Source organism: Cryptomeria japonica, chromosome 3 (genome assembly GCF_030272615.1).
Source record: "Cryptomeria japonica chromosome 3, Sugi_1.0, whole genome shotgun sequence".
Taxonomy (NCBI): domain Eukaryota; kingdom Viridiplantae; phylum Streptophyta; class Pinopsida; order Cupressales; family Cupressaceae; genus Cryptomeria; species Cryptomeria japonica.
Genome location: NC_081407.1, coordinates 79107219 through 79131616, shown reverse-complemented (window position 1 = coordinate 79131616; position 24398 = coordinate 79107219). Strand labels below are relative to the sequence as shown.

At 34.8% G+C, this 24398-nt stretch overlaps 1 protein-coding gene across 1 annotated transcript; it reads right to left on the bottom strand.

Annotated features, from left to right (window-relative positions):
• Positions 1-489: 489 nt before the first annotated feature.
• LOC131027906 (3-ketoacyl-CoA thiolase 2, peroxisomal) lies at positions 490-13051 on the bottom strand. Its single transcript, XM_057958007.2, has 14 exons — positions 12558-13051; positions 9391-9467; positions 9083-9167; positions 8794-8920; positions 8599-8697; positions 8445-8512; positions 8218-8325; positions 8013-8090; positions 7771-7903; positions 7482-7578; positions 7113-7236; positions 6897-7005; positions 1437-1520; positions 490-851 (listed from the first exon to the last, which is right to left on the bottom strand). The coding sequence occupies exons 1-14, from the start codon at positions 12645-12647 to the stop codon at positions 742-744; spliced, it is 1389 nt and encodes a 462-aa protein (XP_057813990.1). The 5' UTR covers positions 12648-13051; the 3' UTR covers positions 490-741.
• Between the last annotated feature and the right edge of the window lie 11347 nt (positions 13052-24398).

Here is a 24398-nt window from a genome sequence, read left to right as displayed (position 1 = left end):
ATATGTATATATAAAGAACATCATAGTTCCTATTCAACTACCACAAAGGTTCTATAATGTTATGATGAATGCTTTATTATATGAATATTTGAAATTTCATCATATTTTAAAAAATTTCTTACTTTATTAATAGTTGTCGCCTTTTGTCCCCATCCCAAAAACATGCAAAAGAATAGTAAAAATCTAGTTCTCTAGGTGTAACACAAATAGCACAGTGATACAAAAAGAACCACCACTGTTACTTGACATAAATTAGGGAATAAGCAACTAATTTTATCTCTGTGACAAAAACACTCAAACCATAACAATGAAAAACTGATTTCACTGAAAACCCAAGTTTACAGCACAATAATGTCAGAACACAGAGAAAAAGCCTTGATCATTTCTTCAACTTCTACTAAAGCATAATTAGTAATAAATTTTAAATTCAAATGCTATGGAGATTCATAACAATAAATTACTAAATTTTAAATTCAAATGCTATGGAGATTCATAACAATAAATCGTGGTATCGCATTACTCAGTTCTGTCTCACTTACAGGGATTTTGTTTATATATTGTATTATATGTAAAATAATTACCCAAGGAGCTTATTAATTATTTCCCTGACGCATCCTAGAGAAAAAACCATGAAAAAGACCTTGTCACAAAGAAGAAAGTTATAGATGGGAGCTGCCAAATGAATATCCATCAATTACAAAACCTGTCGCACTTCAGAACCTTCAAAAAGATATTCATCTTCTATTTTGCATCCTTTGAAAGTAAACTATTATCTTTGATCGGCCGAGCATTGCAAAGTGGATCGGCAGAATCACCACGTTCAAGCACTGCTGCAGCTCCCATTCCAGTCCCTAACAGCAGCACCGGAAACCCAAAAATAATCAATAATAAGTTAATAACAAAATAAAATGATTCCTTCACTTGGAATGGAGTCCCATGGAGAGCTATACAGCTCCAATTTATTTTTTGTTGGTGGCAGCACGAAGAGCATCAAATCCGAATCAGGATTCAATAAAATCTCCACAAATGAAGAGGGACCACAACTTTAGGAGAGAAAGAAGTCAAGAGGTGGGGGACGAGACAGAGAAGGCAGAGAAGAGGCAGGGAAGTCTGGAAATTTGTAGCATGTATAGAGAATTTGTAAGAAGCATTGTTACCAAAAGGATAGCAATCGATGGTGATTTTTTTTTCAGATATTTATTCAATTTTTTTATCCTTAAAACTAAACCCTAGAGAATAAAAGCTTGTAATTCAAGGGACCACTTTGCTGTAAATAACTGTGCTTTTTGCTGTGCAGCATCTGCTGAGAAATTTCTGGCACCCAAACCCCCTACCACTCCCTCCCCCTCCATGGAACTACTGCCCCAAGGTTAAAAATATGTAAAACAATTTCATCAAAATCATTCAAATTGAAAATAATACAAGCATGTTCTTACCTATACACATCGAGATAACTCCAAACCTGCAGTCTTTGCCACGTCGTTTCATTTCATGCAACAATGTTGCTACACAACGAGCCCCTGAAGACAATGATATAAAGATCAATGTTGCAAATCTTTAACAGAAATCTGGTAATAAACCCTACTAGTGAAATTAAGAATTTCTGTCGAACTTATAACAGTGTATTTCAGATGGATAAAATAAAGTTTGTGTTAACCATTAACTCAGTTAAGGCTTCATAAATCTAGAAATGCACGCACATGTGCACAGCAACATGAAACTCTCTTTTTACTAGCCAAAATGAACAGATTTGTGGAGATTGGCATTTGATTGTAGACTAAATGAACTGTTATTATTATTACCATAGCATTCATGTGCTCCCTTATAATTGTTGTGACGTAATCACACATCGCTCCATTGCAAATGGGGACCCCCACTTTTCGCTTTGCTTGGTAGTTTCTCGGTTGTTAACCTTTACTTATGAGTGAAGGATGGTTCTGTCAGCCCAAGATGAGTAGTTGAGGTCACATCACTAGGAGATGTCAAAGTTGAGAAGTTGCTAATATTGCATAAATGTTTCTGGATTCAATTGTGTCAAATTGATGCAAAAACATTTGACACAATTGAATCCAGAGACATTTATGCAATTATCATAATGGATTGTGAAAATTTGATATCATTAGTTGCTAATATTGTCAAGAGGCAAGAGAGTTGTCAGGCTGCAAGGAAAGATGCTATGTTGCTAGGGTTGATTTGTTTAAGTGTTGGAGTCGGAGTTGGATGAGACTTGGATGATTGAGTTGTATTGAGTGATAATGTCACTAGGATCTCAATTGTAAACTTGACTAAGTTGCTAGGGTTTTAAGGTAGCATAGGCTAGGTTTGGGGCTTGGTGGTCAAGAATTGCTTTCCATGATGTGAAATATTCAAATGATGAAATGTTAAGGCATTGCGCTTACCAGAATTTCAAAGGTAAAAAATTGACTAAGTAAAAATCTTGCTCAAGGCATGGTCCTAGCACTGGCTTTCTCATCAAGCGGCATTTGTGCAAATGGACCTTAGAAATGCACCCATGCTAGAGAGACAAAAACCTTGAAACAATCAAAGAGAAAGCTTAGTAAGGTGGTAAAATTGATAAATTTGGATGAAAATTCAAAAAAATTGACTAAGGCAAAATTTTGCTCAAGTCATGCTCTTGGTAGTGGCTTGCTTACTAAGACGTGCTTGTGCAATTGCAGGCCAAAATGCTGCCCTATTTTGTGCAAATTAAGGTCTAAAATCCACCCAGCTTGATCAAATTGTGGATGGAGGACCTAAAATTCTGCCAAAGTTATGCAATTCAAGGTCAAAATGCCACCCAGCATATGCGGTTGTGCAAACCAAACATGAAATACCGAACAGCTTGTGCACATGAGGCCTGAATTGCCGACATCCTTGTGCAATTAAACACCAAAATGCTGCCCTATTTTGTGCAAATGACACCTAAAGAGCAGCTCAACTTAGTGCAATTGAACATTGAAATGCCACCCAAGTAATTTTGTGTAAATGAAGCCCCAAAAGATGCCAAAGCTGTGCAAATGCATAGCAAAAGACCAACATACTTGTGCAATTAGGACAAAAATGCTGCAAATTTTGTGCAAATAAGACCTAAAATTCCACCATCTATTTGTGCAAATGGAACATAAAAACCCGCCCAGGCAAATAGGGCAGCCCTAAGCAAAACATGTGAACCTAAATGTAGGTCTTGGCCTAGAAATTAAAAAATGTAAACAGCTTGAGCTAAGTGAAAAGTGTAGCCCAATCTTCATTGAACCCAAACTAAGACATTGAGTGGAGAAACGTGTGAAAGCAGCAGGCCTAAAATCAAGCGTGTAGGCCTAAAATGCATTAAAGATACCCTAATTTTAGGCATGTGGTAAAGGTGGATAGGTGTAGACTTAAGCATGAAACTTATGCCCTCAAATATAGGTCTAAACTTAAGGTGATCCTAAAATTCCAAACGTATAGGAAGATTTCAATTAAATGGAGCAACCTTTATTGAGGAATGCATTGAAACGTGTGGAGGAGACCCAAGTAACATAAGGTCTTGACCTAAATGAGACTTATAGATCCTAAATTAAAGCCTTGACCTAAAAGATAAGGGAGATCAAAAGATGAAACATGTGAAGAGGGAATCCATCAAAGTGTGTGGCCCTATCTTTAAACAAAGCGTGTGAAGCAAAGTGTAGCATGTTGAAAAGCAAGGTAGGGCGCATAGGGGTAGGGCAGATCCTAATTCAAGCGTGCAAGATAAAGATACAACTAAACCAAGGCATGTAGGTCCTATTTAAGACCTGACCTAAACTAAAACGTGGAGATGAGGGATCTAAAGGGTGACCTAAGGCATAAATCGTGTGTAGAAGAGATCAATGCAAGTGCTCAAGCCCTTGAATAAGGTAGTAGACAATGGAAATTGGAATTAAAACCTGACCTAAGTCGAACTCAAACAAGAGTGTGATACCATTTGAACTTTGAATACATGTATATAAAAGGCTTGAAAATCATTTCACAATAATTTAAAACACACTCAAAAATAAATAAAAAATGGCAATATACTCAGACTTGATTTGAGGTCAATTTCAGCTTGAGATGAAGCAAACGCAACCTGTTTGAAGCCTAATTCTGTGCGTAATTTCATCACAGTCAGACCTTGAAAACTAAAATCGGACATTGAAAAAGTGAAATCAGACACAGAACTTCACTTTCTAAATAAGTCCCATTTCCAGTCTGAGTAAAGCGTGTGGAATTCAAGGTTCAGACAAAAACAGATCTTAATTTGAACAAAGAAGAACAGATTGGGGGTATTTTTCATCAGACCTAAGAAGTAATTTTGCAGACCTGGTTCATATCAGATTTAGGTCGAATTTCATCAATCTGAAAGTGGCAAATTTGTGGGGAAAAGGAAACCTGAATTTTACAAGGGAGAAGTGAATAGGGTTTGATACAAGCAATTATGGGGCATAGAGAAGGAAGAACCTCACCACTTGAAAAAGATTAAGTAGATGCAAGTACCAGCAGAAATAGGGTAAATTATAAGGTGAATTTGACAATCAGACCTGATAAAATGAATAAGGTGAAATCAACACAATTTGAAACAATTCCATTAGAAGGCAAATCAGAATTTGACCTAAGCACATATGGCAGAGCAAGGCAAATTCATTAGTAGACGAGTTCTATGATCAGATATGAGGCGAACGAGCAGACCTGATGTTCGTTGAAGTGGAAGACTCAACCAATGCAAGTGTCAGATCAGCACATATCAGGGCAGGCACGAGGTTTACATCTCATTAAAGGGGGATGTCAACACAAATGTTGATAGGCAAAAAGGAAGGAAATAATAATTTGACATCAAAACATTAAAGGAGGTAGCAAGGATAGATTTCACAACTTGGGTTGGAGATCAAGTAATCCAGAGAGGTAAATCAAATAGAAGACCCAGCCAGGAGCATTTTGAAGGTGTGGATGGGAGGTCTAGACAAGGTTGCATCAAGAAGGAACTTCACAGCACGGAAAGGTTCCGCAACAGCAACAGTGATCAAGACTAAGAAGACTTAAGGAGGTTACACGAGAGAAGTCACACTCACACCTCCCACTACCAACATTGCAATTGCTATATAAGGGTTACTCCACAAGTTAACGGTCTTCAACATGGGGATCTTACAACATCAAGGTGTTTAAATGAAGATCAAGATGACTCCAAGGCATTCTGGAACAACACCACAAAGATGGGGAGAAGTTTTGTAAGTTCCTTGAACAAGGTTACAATCAGTACAGCAAGGTATTCAAGGCTAATAGAACAATGAAGATACCTCCTAGTCATGCACAAAGATGATCAACCATGACCGAAACGAAGGAGTTCAAGTCAAGTGTAGAAGAGTCAGAAGCAAAGATCAATCCAAGGATCAAGATAGAAATACATCACGAAAGTTGGGATCAAGCACCATGCAAAGCAGATATTTCCAAGCAAGGAGGTGAACTTGTGCAAGATGAGCAACCATGTGGTATCACATAGTCTACATGCCTAGAAGAGCTATGAAAAGGAAGACCAAGACCTAAGCATAATGATGAAGATTCAAGTCTACAATGCAAGTTGAGGTGGCATCCCAGTCGCCATTCAACCAATCAAAGGGTTCCAAGTCAAGATGTCCAAATACAATGCATCCAACTCATCCTATGATGGCTCAAAATTCAAGATACCAACCACATTTTCTATTGGTTCACCACATTCAAAGATAGACTAGTGTCCAAATGATGTAATTTTCTCATTGGCCGAAAGGAGTTTGTTGTAACAAACCCTAATTAGGTTTTCTACCTTGTAATCTTAGTCATTGATTGTGAATCAATCTGAGCCATTCATTGTAAAGAGCTATCTATATAAGGCTCAGTTTTCTCATTTGTAAGGGTTAACATAAGAGTAGTAAAATAAGAAGAATAAAGTAGAAGATAGAATAGGAGTTAGATTAGGAGAAGGCAAAGATTGATGCCAAGACATTGTTGTAAAAAACATATGATTTCATTGAAGCTATGGTGAATTTGATGTGTTATTTCAACAAATTGCAAGGTCTCTACTTCTCAATTCATTTTCATATTGTTTAGATGAATGAAAGAACTTTATGCATAATCAATGGTGAAATTCATATATCCATACCACTAGCGATTTGTTGATTGTAAGTTTGCCTTGTGTAGTCAAATGGAATCCTTAAATGAGCTTAACTTCAATTGCTATTCACACTTTGATATACATTCTATTAAAGCAATCAATTCAATATCCTTGTATCTTGATATGCATTCTTGTGTGTTTGTCTTGATGATATCCTTGTTGTTAATAGTGATTTGAACATCACGTGCTTACCTTAGAAGATTGCACTAAGCTTTGTGGAGTTGTTGCTTTGCATGTCAAAGCAAGGCTTAGTTGAGTTTCACCAAAGATTGTCCATCGTTCCTACATTCTTAGGATTAGATTGGACTCTCCTTAAACCCTATCTCTTTTGCCCTTATATTTTCCAAGCAAGTTGTTAGAATCTAAGTTCCGGCAAAATTCAAGCAGGAGTTCATTGTATAACGTAAGTCCCCTTGTGATACCAGCAAATCACATCAACTAATTGACCTATCTATACGTCATGACCTGACAATAGAAACCTTGGAGTTGTCTGGATCAATCGTCTAATTTAGCATCCAAGGAGATTTTGATCAAGAGAGGATAGAGTGCCTTTGGTATTTTATTCTGTGTTGCATAGTGCATAAAAACACATCAACAATAATGTCATTACACACAAGGAAAACAAAACCAAGATAACATTTTGGAATCGATTTCAAAAACATTATCTTTACAATTTAATTACATCTCAAACATGTCCATGTGTGAATAAAACCTAGCCTAAATTCATAAAAAATTTCAAAAAAAATCATTCTATTACCTGTGGCTCCAAGGGGATGACCAATAGCCATAGCTCCTCCATTAACATTCACCTTTTCAGGGTCCAGTTCCAATTTTTGGCTACAATATGTGTATTGAGAGGCAAAAGCCTAGCCCAAAAATTGTGAATACGTAACAAAGCAAGTTAATGTCAGTAAAGGGTATGCTTCAATAATTTGAATGATCAGATTTTAAGTTCCAACTTGTCATGTTTTACCTCATTTATTTCAAAGAGATCAATATCCCCAACTTCTAAACCAGCGGCCTTTGCTGCTGCTGGAATTGCAAAAGCTGGACCAACTCCCATAACAGCTGGGTCCACTCCAACAGCGACAAAACTCCTAGAAAACATATGTTTCGAAGCAATTAATTTAGGACAAAGTGAAATGGAATTAATTTCAAATGTGATGGTAGCAAAGAAAAATCAAATTGACAATTAATTTAGGACAAAGTGAAATGGAATTAATTTCAACCGTAATGGTAGTAAAGCAAAATCAAATTGACAATTAATTTAGAACAAAGTGAAATGGAGTTAATTTCAACCGTGATGGTAGTAGTAAAGCAAACTCATATTGACATTTCAAACCTGAAAACACCCAGAATAGGTAAACCCTTTTGCATGGCCAATGACCTCTTCATGAGCAGTACAGCACCAGCTCCATCACTGACTTGGCTTGAATTTCCTGCAAGGGTTGCATCAAGAGTTTTATTTAAATGAAGTGGATAAAAAATCCACGATTCCATAGTACACAATGACACATAGTCTAAAATCTTAGCAAAGGTAATAAGTCTGTAATCTATTACAACGTCCAACATTTGTATATAAACAATGAATGAAAAATGTGATCTTAACCATACAAAAGGAAACAACATACCAGCAGTGGTGCTACCATCCTTCTTGAATACAGGTCTGAGCTTTGCTAGATCAGACAAAGATGCATTGGGACGAAAACCATCATCAACAGAAATTGTCACAGGCTTTTCGTCTCCAGTTTTAGGATCAACAAGCTTAAACATAAAAATAAGAACCATAGCATGGATCATGTCGATATCTTTATATAAAAACCATTTCAACCACAAGACTTCACACAGATTATAAAATGCTAATCTTTTTTACCTTAGTTTCAACAGGGATGATTTCATCTTTGAACTTTCCTGCAGCTGTTGCTGCTGCTGCCTTCCTATGAGATTCAACCTGAATAAAATTATTGTCATTACCACTCATATTCTGTCCTCCATGTTTCTTTTAACTCAATAGGTTCTTATTAATACAAGAGCTTTGACATAAATCAAATATTAAACCCTCAAAATATTTTGCATACTGCTGCCTTGTCCTGCTCCTGACGTGAAACTCCATAACGTTCAGCAACATTTTCTGAGGTGATACCCATCGGAAGAAGGCAATCTTGTGCTTGCTTTTGGGTTTCAACCTATTGCAAGGCACTAAATCAACAACCACAAAGAGGATAAACAGAGACATGAAACTGTAAAACTTAAAAAGACAATAGCCATCTCTTTACAGTTCAGTTGTAGTTGTTTCAATTGTTACCCTTGGATTAACAGAGCCTTCCCAAGCCATTGGATTGACAGTCATAGACTCCAACCCTGCACCAATACCTAAAGAAGACATGTGCCAAAATCAGAGCCCTGTTTAAATTCAAAGCCACCATTATAATACACAGAAAGAAATCAAATTTATATACCAATATCATAAAATCCAGCTTTAATTGCAGCCACAACATCTGCAACTGCTTGAAGGCCCGAAGAGCATTGTCTGTTAACAGTCCTAACAGGTACAGTCTCTGAAGGCATGACAAAGTAAAAAACAGAATATAAATGTCAGAGAAACTCACACATCTCGTGACAAAATTGACTTGAAAAAGTAGCAGCATAAATACCTGGGAATCCAGCATAGAAAGCAGCCATCCTGCATTCACTGGCTCTTTGAGAACCAGGGGCAAGAACAGTTCCCACAACAATATCACCAACTTCATTTGGACTAACTCCAGTTTTGTCAATCACCGCCTACATGAAGATAAACAACATTCAGAGACAAATCCCCTTGTCTTCATGATTTAAGAACAATAATGATTAAAACTGAATTTTTTAACTGTCCATGTTTTCATATGCCATGTGGAGTCAAATGAGGGCAACAAGCCAACTATTAAAATAGCTATTATTCCAGACCTTTAAAACAGGGGCAAGCAAGTCTTCAGGAAAAGTATCTTTAAAACCTCCACGCTTAGCCTTACATATAGGTGTGCGATATGCACTGCAGAAATAATCACCAATACCACAGAGATTAGATGCTGATCAGAAAATCAGTAAGAATTGAACAAGAAGATGAGTACAAGCAGTGCAGAGCATTGTGACAAATAACATGAATGAACAAAAAATCTGTACTGAAGCTGAAGAAATGTGAGTAATCAAAGCTTACAAAAAAATCTCAAAAAGAAAAAAAGCCATCAAATAAGCACAAAAAGGCACACACTTACGCAACAATTACAACATCATCACCAAATACACCAGTTCGCTCATAGGCAGCGCTGTCTCCAGCTGCACATACTGTAGCCTGTTAAAAAGAGAACAAAGGCAATCATCAAATTTACCATTTTACTAAAACCCATGTATGAGACCTCAGAAACAATGAATTGTCTAGTACAAGAAATTGCTTTAATTGTCAATTCTTTTTCACAGTAAGTGTGAGAAATACAAAATTGAAAACTGTGTCAAACCATCACAGGAAATCATAAATGTAAGGGGTGAATATAGAGAGCATAACACTTCCTATTCATGGGATGTAGACCCCCAACCTTTGAGACTAAACAAGAGTCTTGGCAAGGTACACACCTACATTTGTTTAGTGCTTGTATACATATAAATACACTTGCATGGCATTAAAGAAACACAAGTGTACAGATATTTAGAACAGAGCAGAGAACCCAATACCAGATAAAGTATCCACAAACCCTCTCAAAATAGCATTACTTGATTTCATTGGTCATAATAATTTCAAGCATAGAGCATCCAAAGTCTTTGATCAAAAGATTCAGAAAAAACAGCATAAAGCATAGTCTTGTAAATCATAAATTCTGAACATCATTTTGACACAAAATAAATGATGCAGCAAAGTGCACACACTCAAAACAACAACGAAAAATCATATCCCACTAAAGGCTTAATATCACCTATGTAAAATATCTCATATTCTGAAAACTGGAACCAACAACAAGGGTACCTGGGTAATGACGATTCAGAGCATTATAAATTCTATAAAAATTCCCTAAATGGACAGGTTTCTGAAACCATAAATGTGGAGAATCTTATACAAGAAAAAAAAGAAAAAAACAGGCATTTAAAAAGTTTTCCTTCTCCTCGTAGAAAAAAAGAACTCCATCATTCATCCTTCATTCAAATTCAGACATACAAAATACAAATACTCACTTCATGACAGTGCCAACCACAAACTAGTAACGTTGCAAACCCTGAACACCAAAACACAATCTCCAATACACAACAAAAATGCATGTCCAATGGGCATGAGTAATAGGTAAAGTTGGAGTGCTGCCAAAGTGATGACCTGGATTCAAATCCCCTAAGGAACTACTGAGCTTGCCCTTGTTGTGCAGTAAATGCATCAAGAATTTTGTTCAAGAAACTGCATATGACCTAGAAAGGCCATTATACCCAGATTGACTAATTTAAATGCACAACCCAAAAAAAATCATTTTCCACTTGAGGTCTTATTTCATGAATCATAAACCACCTATGAATTCATGTACAAGAGTATTTAAGCAAATGAGATCCAGAGGTGCCATATAATCCCCTGAAAACGTTAAATTAAGATCATGGAGTAAGTTTGAGCATATTGTCTTATATTATAACTATTAACAACATCTTACTAAATTTTGGTATGACTGTTGATATAATTTGTCTATGTATTTTAAATCTATGATTTTTTCTAAAGTGTTAATGCAGATACAAGTGGAAACTAATAAAGTTGCACTTGAAATTGTTCACCTATAGATGCTTCATGACCACTAGGGCAATGCACATTGCATCGTTGCTCAAATACCACTGACCTCTCCTTCCAACAAGGGCCAATCCCTTCCTAAAGGACGTTGACATTGTAGAAAGTAGAGGAATCATAATACTCGTGGGAATTCTCACGACTCTCGTGCCTCCCAACTGCTCATGGATGGTCTCAAGCCTCCCATCAGCCTTCAGCTTCTTCTCACCCCATGAGAGAGGTGCCTATGGTTGGCCAAACGGCGGCAAATTTCCTTGTCTTGCATTGGATTATTTTCCTCCTAGGAGTGCTGATCAACCTCTAGATGATGAACAATCTAATCTTACAGGCTGGCAGCCTAACCAGATGCTTAGAATAACCTCGATGAATGGAAACTAGATGAACATGAACTGCCTCTTGTTACAGAATCAGTAACTCTTGCTGCTTAGCATTTTTATGTTTTTCTTTATAGATATATTGTTTAAGACTCTTGACTTGCATAGACCATGGTGTGTGACTTTTTCACCCACAAAAAATCTCTAGAAACTTTATACAGTTAATATAAATGGCATTATTTTATTAAAACAAGAAAAAGTTGCTAAATGCTTGTTTGAATCACAACGACACAACGACACCCAGCTAATCCAGCAGGCCATAATCTAAGTGGTAAGGCAAAGTGATTGGGATGACAATGACATGGATTAAAGCCCTTCTGAATCTACTCCCTGCATCACGAAGAGGCCGGGTACAATTCTATGTGAATTTGCTAAACTGGCGTAATAGAAACCCCTAGCACAGGTACCCAATTCTGGTTGTCATCCTGGGTGAGTTGGACGGTACAGACACCTGGGTAGGTTTGCCTAAACAAATTTCTGGGCAAGGGGGCAATTTCTCAAACCAAAGAAAAACAAGAGGATGGCCCCAATTTACTAGAGGCACGAAGCTTAACATTTCATGGGAACCCTTGAAATTTGAATTGGAACCCAACAGATTAAAATAATCTGTATTCAACTTAGACTGTAATATATTACTAGCTGAAGCCCATTTCATTCAAAATCAATAAGTATATAGCCCATCAGCTTAATCAAAGAGGTAAAAAAGCATCAAAATGTGGAGTTGTGAATTGAATAATTTCAAAACACAATGCAGCATGAACAATATTTGCGTTACCCAAGCAACACATTACATAAAACAATACTATTAATGATTAAAAATGAAAAAAAACAAAAACAGATTTCATTCCAGTCTGATTTGCTAACATAGAGCTTTGTTTTGTTAATTAATAACGCAAACCCATTCAATTAAAAAAAAAAATCAATTGATTAGTAACTACACTGTAGCTCAATCAGAAAAAAAGAGCATTATTTATCAATTATTAATGCAAACCCATTTAATTTTTGAAAAAATCAATTGATTACCAATAACACTGTAGCTCAATCAGAAAACAAAGAGCATCACTAATTTCCGCCATGAATTACTTGAATTTTCTGAATTAGATCATCATGTACATAGATTTTTACTCCCCAACATTTGGATCTTTCCTCAGATTTTTTATCAAGCAAAAAGGCATGATTTCCGATTTTCAACCAAATAAATTTTCCGGGTTTCAAAAAAAATCATTTCATTATTTAGGCGTTAGATTTTAAGACTTACCACAAGATCAGTTGAAGCTTTGGGGAAGGTAACGGGTTTGAGATGATTCAACAACACATTCTGTCTGAGGCGTACTTTCTCCATCTCCATTGAAAACCGAAGGGCAAAATACTCCCTCAGCAACCTAAGCCGGAAGGAAATCCCGAATTCAGAGACCGACAAGGAGATGAAAACTATAATCCTTAACCTACTGCTCCTATGTATATTTATTTATACACGTTTAGTGGAACAGTTTTTCTATTCTTGGATATCTGATCCTTTATCCATGCTTTTGGATTACGTCACATCTTCATCGCAATTGGCTTGAATTTTGGTGGGTTATATGCCTACGCAGGCAATAATTGGTATCGGTTAGAAGATTGGAGAGAAATCTGGTTTTACACCACAGCAGTCAATAATCTCTACAATTGCCTAAATTCAAGGGTCTGCCTATTTTTCTTTTGCCCTTTTGCCTTGTAGAAGAGCACGAAAAAAATTACAACAACTTTATTTCCCATGTAGATGAACCCAAAAAAAAATTACAAATATTTTATTTCCTATTTAGTCGTACACATAATTTATAATTATTTTATTTCCTATTTAGATTGACGAATATCTTTTATTGCTATTTAAAAATTTATTTATTTTTAATCTATATTGGTTAGGTGTACTTGTTTTTATTTTTTTAATTTTTTTTTATAGTATTTGTTTGGTATTTATTTTAGAAAATTAGTAATTATTATATATTTATATGTTAATTTTTAATGTTTTTAGTTGTAGTTATTAATATATTTTTTTTTAAATATATATTTTTTAATTAAAACAAACATATAAATGTTAGTTTTAAGTTTTGTTTTGTTTTTTTGTCATAGTATTATATGTTCCTTTTTCTATTTTTTTGGCAAATTGTTACTAGTGGGTAGTTCATATTGCATTACTAGATTTTCATTGAAATTGACAAAATATGCAAAGGTCTTCATATTGTTTCTACGCAGTCTACTCTATATCATAGTTATAGCTTCAATCATCACATTATTTTTCAAGGCATTAGTAGTACATATGGCATCACCCACCAATCCCACCAAAGGCTTGCACTTGAGACTATGTAAACCAACTATCGTTGAGGTTCTCAGTGTAGACACACAAAATTCGACTATGGGAATTTATGGTCAAATTTTCAATTATAGTTTGTTTTACTAATGTATCTCATGACTTTTTCTTATTATCAACACCCAACAACTCCAAAACAGGGGTCATTTCTCTTTTCCTAAATAACCTAGTAAACAATTGTGCTCTTCCAAACAAAGATTTATTTTGAAAATAATCATCCCAAATTTTTTTACATTGCAATTTTAATGTGCTTTCGAGTATCGTATCTTCAGATCAAATTTCATTGAAAAGAGAATCTTCATCCATCTCCATCAAATTTTTCATATCAAAGAAAAAAATTCTAGATTGACTACTACCAATTTGATCTCGTACCTTAGTTGTAGTTTTCTGAATATCAACAGGTACAAGTTGTTCTTGAACATCAGCAGGTTGTTCTTGAACATCAACAGGTTGTTCTTGAACATCAACAGGTTGTTCTTGACAACGTTTTGTATGACCTTTCATTTTATCGTCCCTTTTTTCGATCATACAACCTTGATCTAGTCCTTTTATTCCCCATTGCACAAATTATTCAGATTGAGTTTCAATTCACCTACACGCAAACACATATACCATAATAAAAAATCATATATAATGAAAGGATGAGAGTATCCTCTTATAAAGAAGACACCTTAGAAAATGGAGGGATAAGATTAAGAGTTGAAAGGATAAATAGTCGGCTAGGATTAAAGGGTAGGTGGAGAAAATAATAAAATAATGAGAGGGTAGTTAGGATAAATGAAAAGATAAATGACAAGTGTCATGGAAGAAAAGAGCTAATGAATTAATTAAATAAATGAAGATCTATTTAATTAATAGAGGAAGTGGAGACAATTACACAAATAAAATGTTTATTTAATATAAGGATAATTTAAATAAATAAAAATATTTATTTAAATAGGGAAAGGCTAGAAGAGGATAAATGAATTAAATAAATAAATAAACATTTATTTAATTTATAGAAAGCTTAAGATAAAATATTAAATAAATAGTCCAAGGGGTTGAGCTTAACTAGTTAAAACACTGGGTTCTCATTGTGGAGACCCAAGTTCAATTCCCAATAGGAACATCTAAAGTGGAATTCTAAGTTGTGACTCTTGGCCTTCCATAAGATGGGGAAGGTCTTGGGGTCAATCTAATCAAACATAATAATAATAATAATAATAATAATAATAATAATAATAATAATTCAAAGATATGTAATGGAGATGGGGCCCCTACTGTGTCCCCACTGGTTCATAGCTCCAGCCAAAAGCTATTTAGGCTTCGGCCAATTACCTACCAAAAAAAAAAAATTTAAATAAATAAAAATATTTATTTAATTAGGACACGACAATTTTAGGTGTCTACAATATTTATAAGTTATAGATAGATTACTAATTTCAATTATTAAAAAAAGTACAAAAGTTGTAAATAATCGCAACCCTTGTTACAAACAATTGATTCTTCTTTGCAAAAAATATTGATTAAATGCAAAAATCAATTAAATAAATTCACACTTGATTTTTTTTTTTCAAATTGTAAAACAAAAAAAAAAAAATCATTTATATGAAGTTTCTCTCGCACATCAGCGTTCAGCTTTGATCAGAAAGGATTCAGTCAAAACCCTTATAGTCAAAACATCCTAAGTGGTAGCCACATCACCAAATATCTCAAATTTTTGAAACTTTTCACTTCTGCTGCAGAAAATTCAATTTTTTCAAAAAACAAAAAACATCCTTTTGTAGAGCTCAAAGTCAATAATTTATTCATATAAATTTTATAATGTTTTGATTAGATTTAATATACATTAATTTAAAAATACTACAAGTAGGTATTTGAATGTTCGGTAAGGCTGATTTGAAAATATATATATATATTGAATCACTTTGAAAATATTTTAAAAACATATGAATCACTAGAGGATAGAGTGTTCTCCAAAAGGGTATTTTTGTTTTTTTGATTAAGATAAATTTAGTAGACAAAATATGGCGGGAGATGAAAACTGTCGCATTGGACTTTAAAATGTTATAATGAAGAAAATATATATCGAACTTTTTTTTTCATGCACTACATATGTATGTCATCTATTTGGGATATTGAAATCAGGAAAAAGAAGAAGAAGAAGAAGTTCATTTATATTTTGTTTTTTGGTGGAAACTAGACCCCCTGATTTTCAACATTTTTCAGCAATAAAAAATAAGGCTTTAAAAATTAAAAAAAACATATCAATTCTTGTTAGAATTTTTTTTTTTAATAATAGACGTAAACTTCGTCAAGTTTAGTTTTACTTCATCAGTTTACATCATCTTCAAATTCAAAATAGAAATGTCACTTTTATGCCGTCAAAATTGAGCAGTTTTTGTTGTGTTAACATTTTCCTTTATAAAAGTGTGACACAGGTTTGTACTTTTACCCTTATTAATTTGGGTTCACTTTATAACCTTTATTCTTCTAAAATAGTTTATTATATTATATTTATTTAATTATTATCCTTGCACATAATTAATTTCATAATTAATTATGTTCCCTTTTATTCTTCTATAATAATTAATTAATTACTATCCCTAGACATAATTAATTATGTTGTCTTTTATTCCTCTAAGATTTGACTTATTTTAATAAATCATACCCCACCTTAGCCAAAATCTTAAATTCTTCTAATTAGATTAGTTGGTTAATCTTTAATTAATTAATTAATTTCGTTGATTCCTAACCTCATTAACATTTCTTCTAGTTTCAAATTCATCCCAACTACCTAAGTCCACGTGTGACTACCCTTCATAAATGACTTACATGTAGAAGTCATTTTCCATTTTCCACTTCACCTTGACCAAATATTTTATTTGGTGCTCAGACATGTGTGAGAAGTGTTCTTCCCAACACACTTTCCTCTTTGCTCCATTTGTCATCTCCCTCCTCTCACACCTCTTTCACTTTGCCACTTTTGTGTACACTTGTCATTTTTTCCCATGACAAGTGTCCTTCCCAATGTGACACATGTTATAAGGCTATAGTTTCAATCCAACCCATCTCGTCTCCTTCAATCTCAATCCTTCATGCCACTTTTAATCTTAACAATCTATTATTCTATCAAAAAACTATAAATTGGAGCCCCCTCCCTTCACAAATCAAACACTTGCAATCATATCATCATTATGCTCAAATTTCTATTTGAAATCTTTGTTGTTATGTTGTTGAGAGCAATCCACATCAAAAGTCATCAAAAGAGAAAATCAAGTGAAGCTTGGGTGCACTCGCTTTGGCTCAATCGAGGAAGTAATGAAGGTATAATGCTTTGTGTTTACATTAGTTTACTACAATGTTTATACATTTAGTTAGCTTTATATTTTCACTGTCTTCATTTTGGCATACTCGGTGGGACCCACATCCCGTTGTTACTATAAACACTCAAACTTAATCATTAATATTTGATCAAACTAATCGTTATATGTCCCCTTCCTCTATAGTATAGCTATTAATTAAATAATTTTATGTAATTAAAGTCCACTTCTTCTATAGTCCTAAAAAAATTAATTAATTTAATTAATCTATAGTTCTTCATCACATTTAATTAAATAAATGATTATGTTTATTTAATTAAATATGCTTAGCATTTCTTCCACTTTTTTTATTTTATTTAATTCAAAATCCCTCTTTTCTCCCACTTGAGATTAAAATCTAATTTTTTATTCTCCCACTCATTCTCTCTTCTCTCTCCAGGTGTCACATCCTCCTACATTTCCCACTTGTACTCTAATCCATGATTATTCTTCTAATCATTCCCTCTAAACGTGTGCACTAGCCTCCAAAGTCAGCTCATGTCCACCTCAACCTTAAATTCCTTCTACTCTTGGGAAGGACCCACATGGGTCTCTTTCCCTTTTGTCTCCTCCAAGGAATTAAAAAATTATTTATTCCTTTCTCCAAAGTACCCTTCAGGATGGAGACAAGAAATGTCTTTATAGTAAATCTTCCTTACACTCCATCCATCACTTCTCACAATCTTACATGTCCTCTCACCTCTTTTAAGGTTGACACTTCCAACCTCCCATTAGAGGTGAGAACCTTGACCATTCTCCACCCTTGATCTCCAACTTGAAAATTCTAGCCCTCTTTCACACTTTCTCCTACACTTAGCCAAAACTAATCTCACTCTCTCATTATGCAACTTAGATTATGCAAGAGGAGAACTGCAGAGCTCATACCATTGCAACAACTTCATGTCATTATGAAGAATCCATGCTATCGACACCAGTTTCATGTTATCACCTTCACATGTCTAACCATTATAGCTTGAGCTTTGGAAATACAATCTGAAGATTGTGAGCACACATCAAATACATCCTCAAAAAGGATAAATCCTTGCATCAAGAAGGCTATTTTAGGATTTAATTTGGTTTTTATTCCTTTTATTATTTCATGTTTCTTTCGTCCTATCATGATGATGTCTTGTCTTGTGATTTTGAATGTTTAAAACATTTTCTTCATTCTATTGAAATCATATTTCATTGCACACATTTTGGCATGCCAAGTGGGACCCACATAATGGGTTCCAATCGATTATTTATATGTTTTTTAAAGCATTTTTTAGCTTGCAAGTCATGCTCTAGTAGAACTTCAAACACTTTAGCGGGTGTGCTCTTGGTTCGATGGGTTTGTTGCATAACACTCGAGAAACATCCACCTACAACTATGTAGGATCACTTTGTGGATCGATAGAATCACACTAAGAATTGGTAGGAAAGCTTTGTGGACTAGTAGAATTGCACCTAATGATTGGTGAAATCACCCTAGTAACAAATAAATCTTATGTAGTATATTTCCAATGGATTTGTTGATCTGTGGTAAAACTTTATTGCACTTCATCATCTAGTAGGTCTTGTGCTATGCTTAAATACACTGTTGCTAAATAGGAAATAAGGACAATCAAGAATTCCTTAACTATCTAAGCAATTCAAACATAAAACCAATGAAATAGATGCAAAATGGAATTAAATTAAACAATATGAAACTCCCTATTGTGCATCATGGCTTCCATTGTTCTTCTTCTCTCTGTGGTATGATGACTCAGATATTGTACTGGCAACCTGCAATTGACACAAAGATTCGAAGTTCATGATCTAGAGGAATTGTGAGGATTGAATGCTCAATTTACAGATTTTTGGATGAGATTGATTGAAAAGGTGGAACAGGATGATCAAGAGGTGGAACTCATGTGAGCTCACATGCTGATTGAGAGTTGAACTAGTGACTTAGAGGTGAAACAGAATAGATTGAATAGATTAATTGAGTCAACTGATTGAGAAAAAGCTAACTAAAAGAAGAAAAAGAATGATCGGAAGAAATAAAGAAGATGACCAAGAGAACTAGAAGATGAAAATAGAGACTAGAGAGATAAATTATTTAATTAATTAATTTAGCATCTGCTTGCACTTTAACTTAGATTTCAATTTAATCTTTCCATGAAATTTATTCAAATAATTGAATTTATTTTAAATTCAATTTAGCATTTGAATATATTTAGAACTTGACTTTGATTTTCAATTTGGTTTTTGAAATCATGCACATGTATTTGAATTTGGGGGTTTGGAAATGGAAGAATTAATTAGTTAATTAAATAATTTAAGAAACTATTTAATTATGCTAGAAATGGACTTTAACTAAATAATAAAGATTATATAATTTAAAGGATTAAATTACAATTAATTAAATAATTAATATTTAATTAATATTTAGAAAAGGGTTAATGATTAGATGATTAGAGATAGAAATTGAGAACAAAATTATTTTAAATAATAAAGATTATTTAAATTGGAGAATTAATCAGAATTAATTAAATAATAAATATTTAATTAATATTTAGAAAATGATTAAATGATGAATAAATAGGAAATAAGAAATTACAAGAATATGATTAATTAACTTAATAAAGAATTAAAAAATTATTTAATCAATTAGAGGAATAATTAGTACATGATCAATGAGACATTTTTAGGTGTCTACATTTGCCCCTATTTGAGACGAAGTCGGAACCACATTGTTTCAAAGAAAATAAAAAATTCTTCCCCAGTATGCCTTGGTACCACTGTATAGTGTAAATATGCCCCCTCAGAAAAGGTGGTCAAAAAATTCAAAAATTGAGACCATGTTTTCGATATTAGTGTAATAAGCAATCGTGTGAAGTTTCAGATGATTTTGAGATCGTTTGAGTAGGCTACAAGTTGTTTGAAGCTGGCGGGGACCACGAGTGTCGAGGTGTCAAAAAACCCTAATTTTGAGCTATAAATAGAGATTTTAGGTTTTCATTTGCTCATTTGGTATTTGGTAAGTTCTTTGTTTTCTCTGCAAATCTTGTGCTTTCTTTCGAGTATTTGATCATCATGGCTGGTTATAGAGCTCGATTGCACCTGTCTGACCAAGTACGTTCATATCAGAGACCTCCTAGAACTAGCGGCATGGTATTTTTCTAATTTTTTCCTTCTTTTTTGCCTGTTTTTTGCTATTTTTTAAAAAAAATCCAGTGTTCAATTTTTCCTTTGCATCACGCAATCGTCTGTCGATTTTTACGCATTCATTCTTAATGTTACACAAATGCTCATAATGTCACGCATTAGCCATTAACGTTACGCATTAGTGCATAATGTTACACATTCGTTGATTTCTTTGCGCAATAGTGTTTATTGTTACGCATGCGCTCCTTTCATCACGCATTCGCTATAAATGTTACGCATAAGCCATAATTGTACCGCATTAGTAGTAAACGTAACACATTCATTGTATGTGAATGTTTTTTGTCATGCGTCTGAGAAATTTTTTGTTTTCGTAATCCGACATCTGATATTTTGAACTTTTTCTCTTTACAAGAGAACATTGGAGTGTTATACTGCCGACAGAGCAGACCCAGTGGACTTGATCTTCGTGCTGATTTACTTGATGAGGAGATTGAGCATATCCAACAGCTTGGTTTGTGTTTGTAGCGTCGTAAATTGTACGCACTTGCTAAAGTAGTACAATTTCACACCTAGTTTAGCACCTGCCTTGGCACATTTTGCATTTTGCATTGCATTTCCCCTTTAGCACTTAATTAATCAAATTAATTAGGTCTAAGGTTCTATTTTATCATCTCCCATATCATAAAGTTGGGCCCTTTTCATTAAAGTGTGCCCCTTTCATTTTATTCCTCTAATACATCATTTAATGAAAAACCCTAATTAGGTCCTATTTTGAACTTGGGGGTTTGATTTCGGGGGTCAAAACATCTTGAAATCAGCTGTAACTTCAAGATTCTCTCTAAAATCATCATATCCGACGGCCCTGAAAATTTAGTGAAAAGTTGTTGGGACCATGGCGCCCGGAGAGGACCATGGCGCCCAGAGTGCACACGGTCCCGGACATTTTTCTCAAAATTTTAGGAGCGCGATCCAATCATAAAATAAAGCTTAACCCCAAGATATTGGCGGGAGATTCAATCTCTAGGTCGGCCAAAAGTTGAAATTAAGACCTAGGGTTTCATATATAAGAGCTCTCTTTCTTCATTTGAAAGGATCGGGAATTTTGGTTTCAAGGGCCTTTTATGCAGCGAAAGAGCAGATCTTTGAAGACTTCAACAACATTCAACATCCATCCATCAAGCATTCATCAATTTCATTCATCCATTTAGGGCTTTGAAGACATTGAAGAGCAATAGGGGATTACCGACTGAAGATTGGCTTGTACCCCTCCCTTGGGGTTGGGTATGATTTCATGTTGTTTTCATGTCTTTGCATAAGCCTCATTGTATCATTTGTATTCATGCTTTAGATCACTTTGCATCTTGATTTGGAGCATTTACATTATCATTTACAAGCAATTAGGGTTTACTTTCTAGGTTGCTCTAGTTTGCTTACTTGCATTTTAGGATCTTGCACACACACAAGGTCTGCACACACATTACTGTTACAATACAACTTGGCTATTCATGGAGGTGGAAATCACCGAAGCAGGGGTTTGACTAAGGCAAAACCCTATATAGCCGCCTACAACCCTTTTCAGATATAAGTGCAGATTTCTGAATTCGAAGGATGCCACAAGTTGCAGATCCAACGGAAGCAGACCGAGACAGAACTTCACACCGAATTCCAACCCAGAAAGCTAGGACAGGGGTGTGGGGCGTCGTGGTCCTGCCAGGACAGGGGCACTGGGTGCTCTGGTCCTTGTCCATTTCAGTGAATTTTAGCAGTTTCAGAGGTAGCAGCTTCAGTATTTCAGGCTTCCGGCTTCAGCGGCAGATCTTGCAGAATCAAATCCATTCAAGGTACACATTTACATTTCTCCTCTTATCCTTACAATTGTTCATCATTAAATCTCAATTCTACAATCTTGTGCTCAAAGTTACTAGTTCATACTTACACTTTAGGGTTAGTAGTTGAACTTGCATCATTTTATCTATCATTTGCAACAAAGGAATAGAAATCCTAATAGGTAGCTCGTGGCTCTCTCTTCCACAAAAAGAAGTAGCCAATTGTGTGATACCTCTAGGCTCTTTCGTATTCCATAAGTGTGTGATTGAAAGTGAGATTAGGGCATGTTTGCTTAGTGTCACTTTTTCCCCCACACATTTTGGTGAACCTGACGTGAATTCCAATCTTCTCTAATTCTGATTTATGTTTTCAAATTTGAGTGTTTATGCTATTTCAAATTCAAATTTGTATTTACAAGTTTTAATTTCTTGCAAGATTCAAAAATTTAGAGGAAATTTTTTCTAAAACCCTAATTTTTCAATTCAAAGTTGAACTTGTGGATAGCTTAATTGGGATCAATAATTTCAATTCTGATTTAGGAACTCATTTGAATCATAAATTTCATTTTCTAAATCTACATTCTAAGTGCTTGCATTGGTTAAAATTAAACATTTCCTGCTATTTTGCATGTGTTATCATTTGAAAGAGGAAAATTGTTGTCATGATGCATTCATTTCATAGATGTGATAATGGGTTAGCTTCCCTTGTTTCAATTTTTCCTTCTCCGAAAGAACCTCCCCCCATCTACAACAACATTTTAGTGCCTAAAAGAGTTGCTACCAATCCCTTTGAGACTCTCCCGTGCTCTAAGGATGAAGACTTTAAGAGTGATCTTGACAATTCTCCTAAAATGTGCCCTTCCTATTTAGCTATCCTAGAGGAAGAGAATGATATCATAAACACCTTTCTTAATGTTACTTCACCTTTCCTATAGGATGCCTCTCTAAGTGAAAAGGTATTGATGGACATTGACTTATTTTCTCCTAAAGTTGGTCCTTCCAATGGGGGCATGTTAGTGCAACAAGAGGTTATGAACACTTCTTTCAAAGATCTCCTTCCTAAGCATGAATCTTTGGAGAAATATGTTCATGTTCCTCCTAGAAAACACTCCCTTCATGAGGATCCTTTTGTGCAAGAAGATGACATTATCCCTACATTTCCTAGTGATGGCATTTACTTTTCCAACAAAATTCCCACTAGAGATGATGAATTAATGATAAATGCTTACCCTTCTCCTAAGGTTTGTCTTACCCATAAGCATCCCTTAGAGAAAGAAAATGAAATAATAAGAAATTTCCTTAATTCTCTCTCCCCTAAAGATCATATTGAACATATTTTGAGGAAAGAGGATGAGTTTAACACATCTATTGATGCTCTCCCTCCTAAGGATGAGGAATTAATAAACAATGTTATCTCCTCTCCCGAAATTGACAATACTTCAAACATTCCTTTCAACAACTTCACTATTTGGGATGAACCATTAGAAGAAGGTGTAGATTATTCTCTACCCCATGAGAGAACCCTATCCAAAGGGGATGAAATCAAGATTGAAAACTCCCTTGATAGTTTCTCACCTTCCTTAAATCTCAATTATTCTCCCTCTAAAAATAAAGCATCTCCCTCTCCTCAACTTGGTTCTACTCATAAGGATACCCTAGTTCAAAGCCAGATGGTTAACGTATCTTTCAAAGATCTCCCTCTCAAAAGTGAGACTTTAGAGAGTAATGTTGATCCTTCTCCTAGAGAGTTTATTCCCCATGTAGATCCTTTGATGATAGAGGATGATATGACCTTTCCTAGTACTACTCTGCCTACTAGAACATCAATGCCTACCCCTCGTCTCTCTTCTAAAATTGATTTAATCCGTGATGAGATTTTAGTGCAAGAGAAGACTATCAATAATTCTTCCTACACTTTTGTTCATTCCTCTAAACCATCCTCAATCAATTTGATACATGTGAATGAAACACCTAACAAACCTCTCTTCACTGTCCAAGGTGCTTGTCCTTCTCAAAATTCTCAACCTTTAAATAAACCTATCTTAGTGGTTCAAGGTGGTTATGCTAATGATTCTTTTTGCACTCCTAACAAACCTATTATTACTGTGCAAGGAAGTTATTCTACTAAGAGCCCTTATGAGTATGCTAAGCAACTGAATAGAGAGAGTTATAATGCGGTTGCTCATACCTATAACACAAGAAACAATAGGCAACCTAATCCTCCTCCAGTTATCCCAACTTCACTTCCTCCTTCCCAACCTATTCTTCCTCAAGCTCCTCATATTTCACAAGTTCTTGGTAAGGAATATGATCTCATAGAACAACTTAAAGCTACCCCTGCTAAGATATCCCTTTGGGATTTGATCTAAACTTCTTCCGCTCATCATGGAATGTTACAAGATGCCTTGAAAGATTTGAATGTTCCTCCACCTAATACATCTAGTAATATAGTG

Excerpts from the sequence above, each read along its gene's own strand:
- LOC131027906 (XM_057958007.2), bottom strand. The coding sequence starts at position 12,647 with ATGGAGATGGAGAAAGTACGCCTCAGACAGAATGTGTTGTTGAATCAT. Across the intron at positions 8,091-8,217 it reads AGGAGCAGGACAAGGCAGCA|GTTGAATCTCATAGGAAGGC; the intron begins GTATGCAAAATA and ends AATTTTATTCAG. Across the intron at positions 7,237-7,481 it reads CCTATTCTGGGTGTTTTCAG|GAGTTTTGTCGCTGTTGGAG; the intron begins GTTTGAAATGTC and ends TATGTTTTCTAG.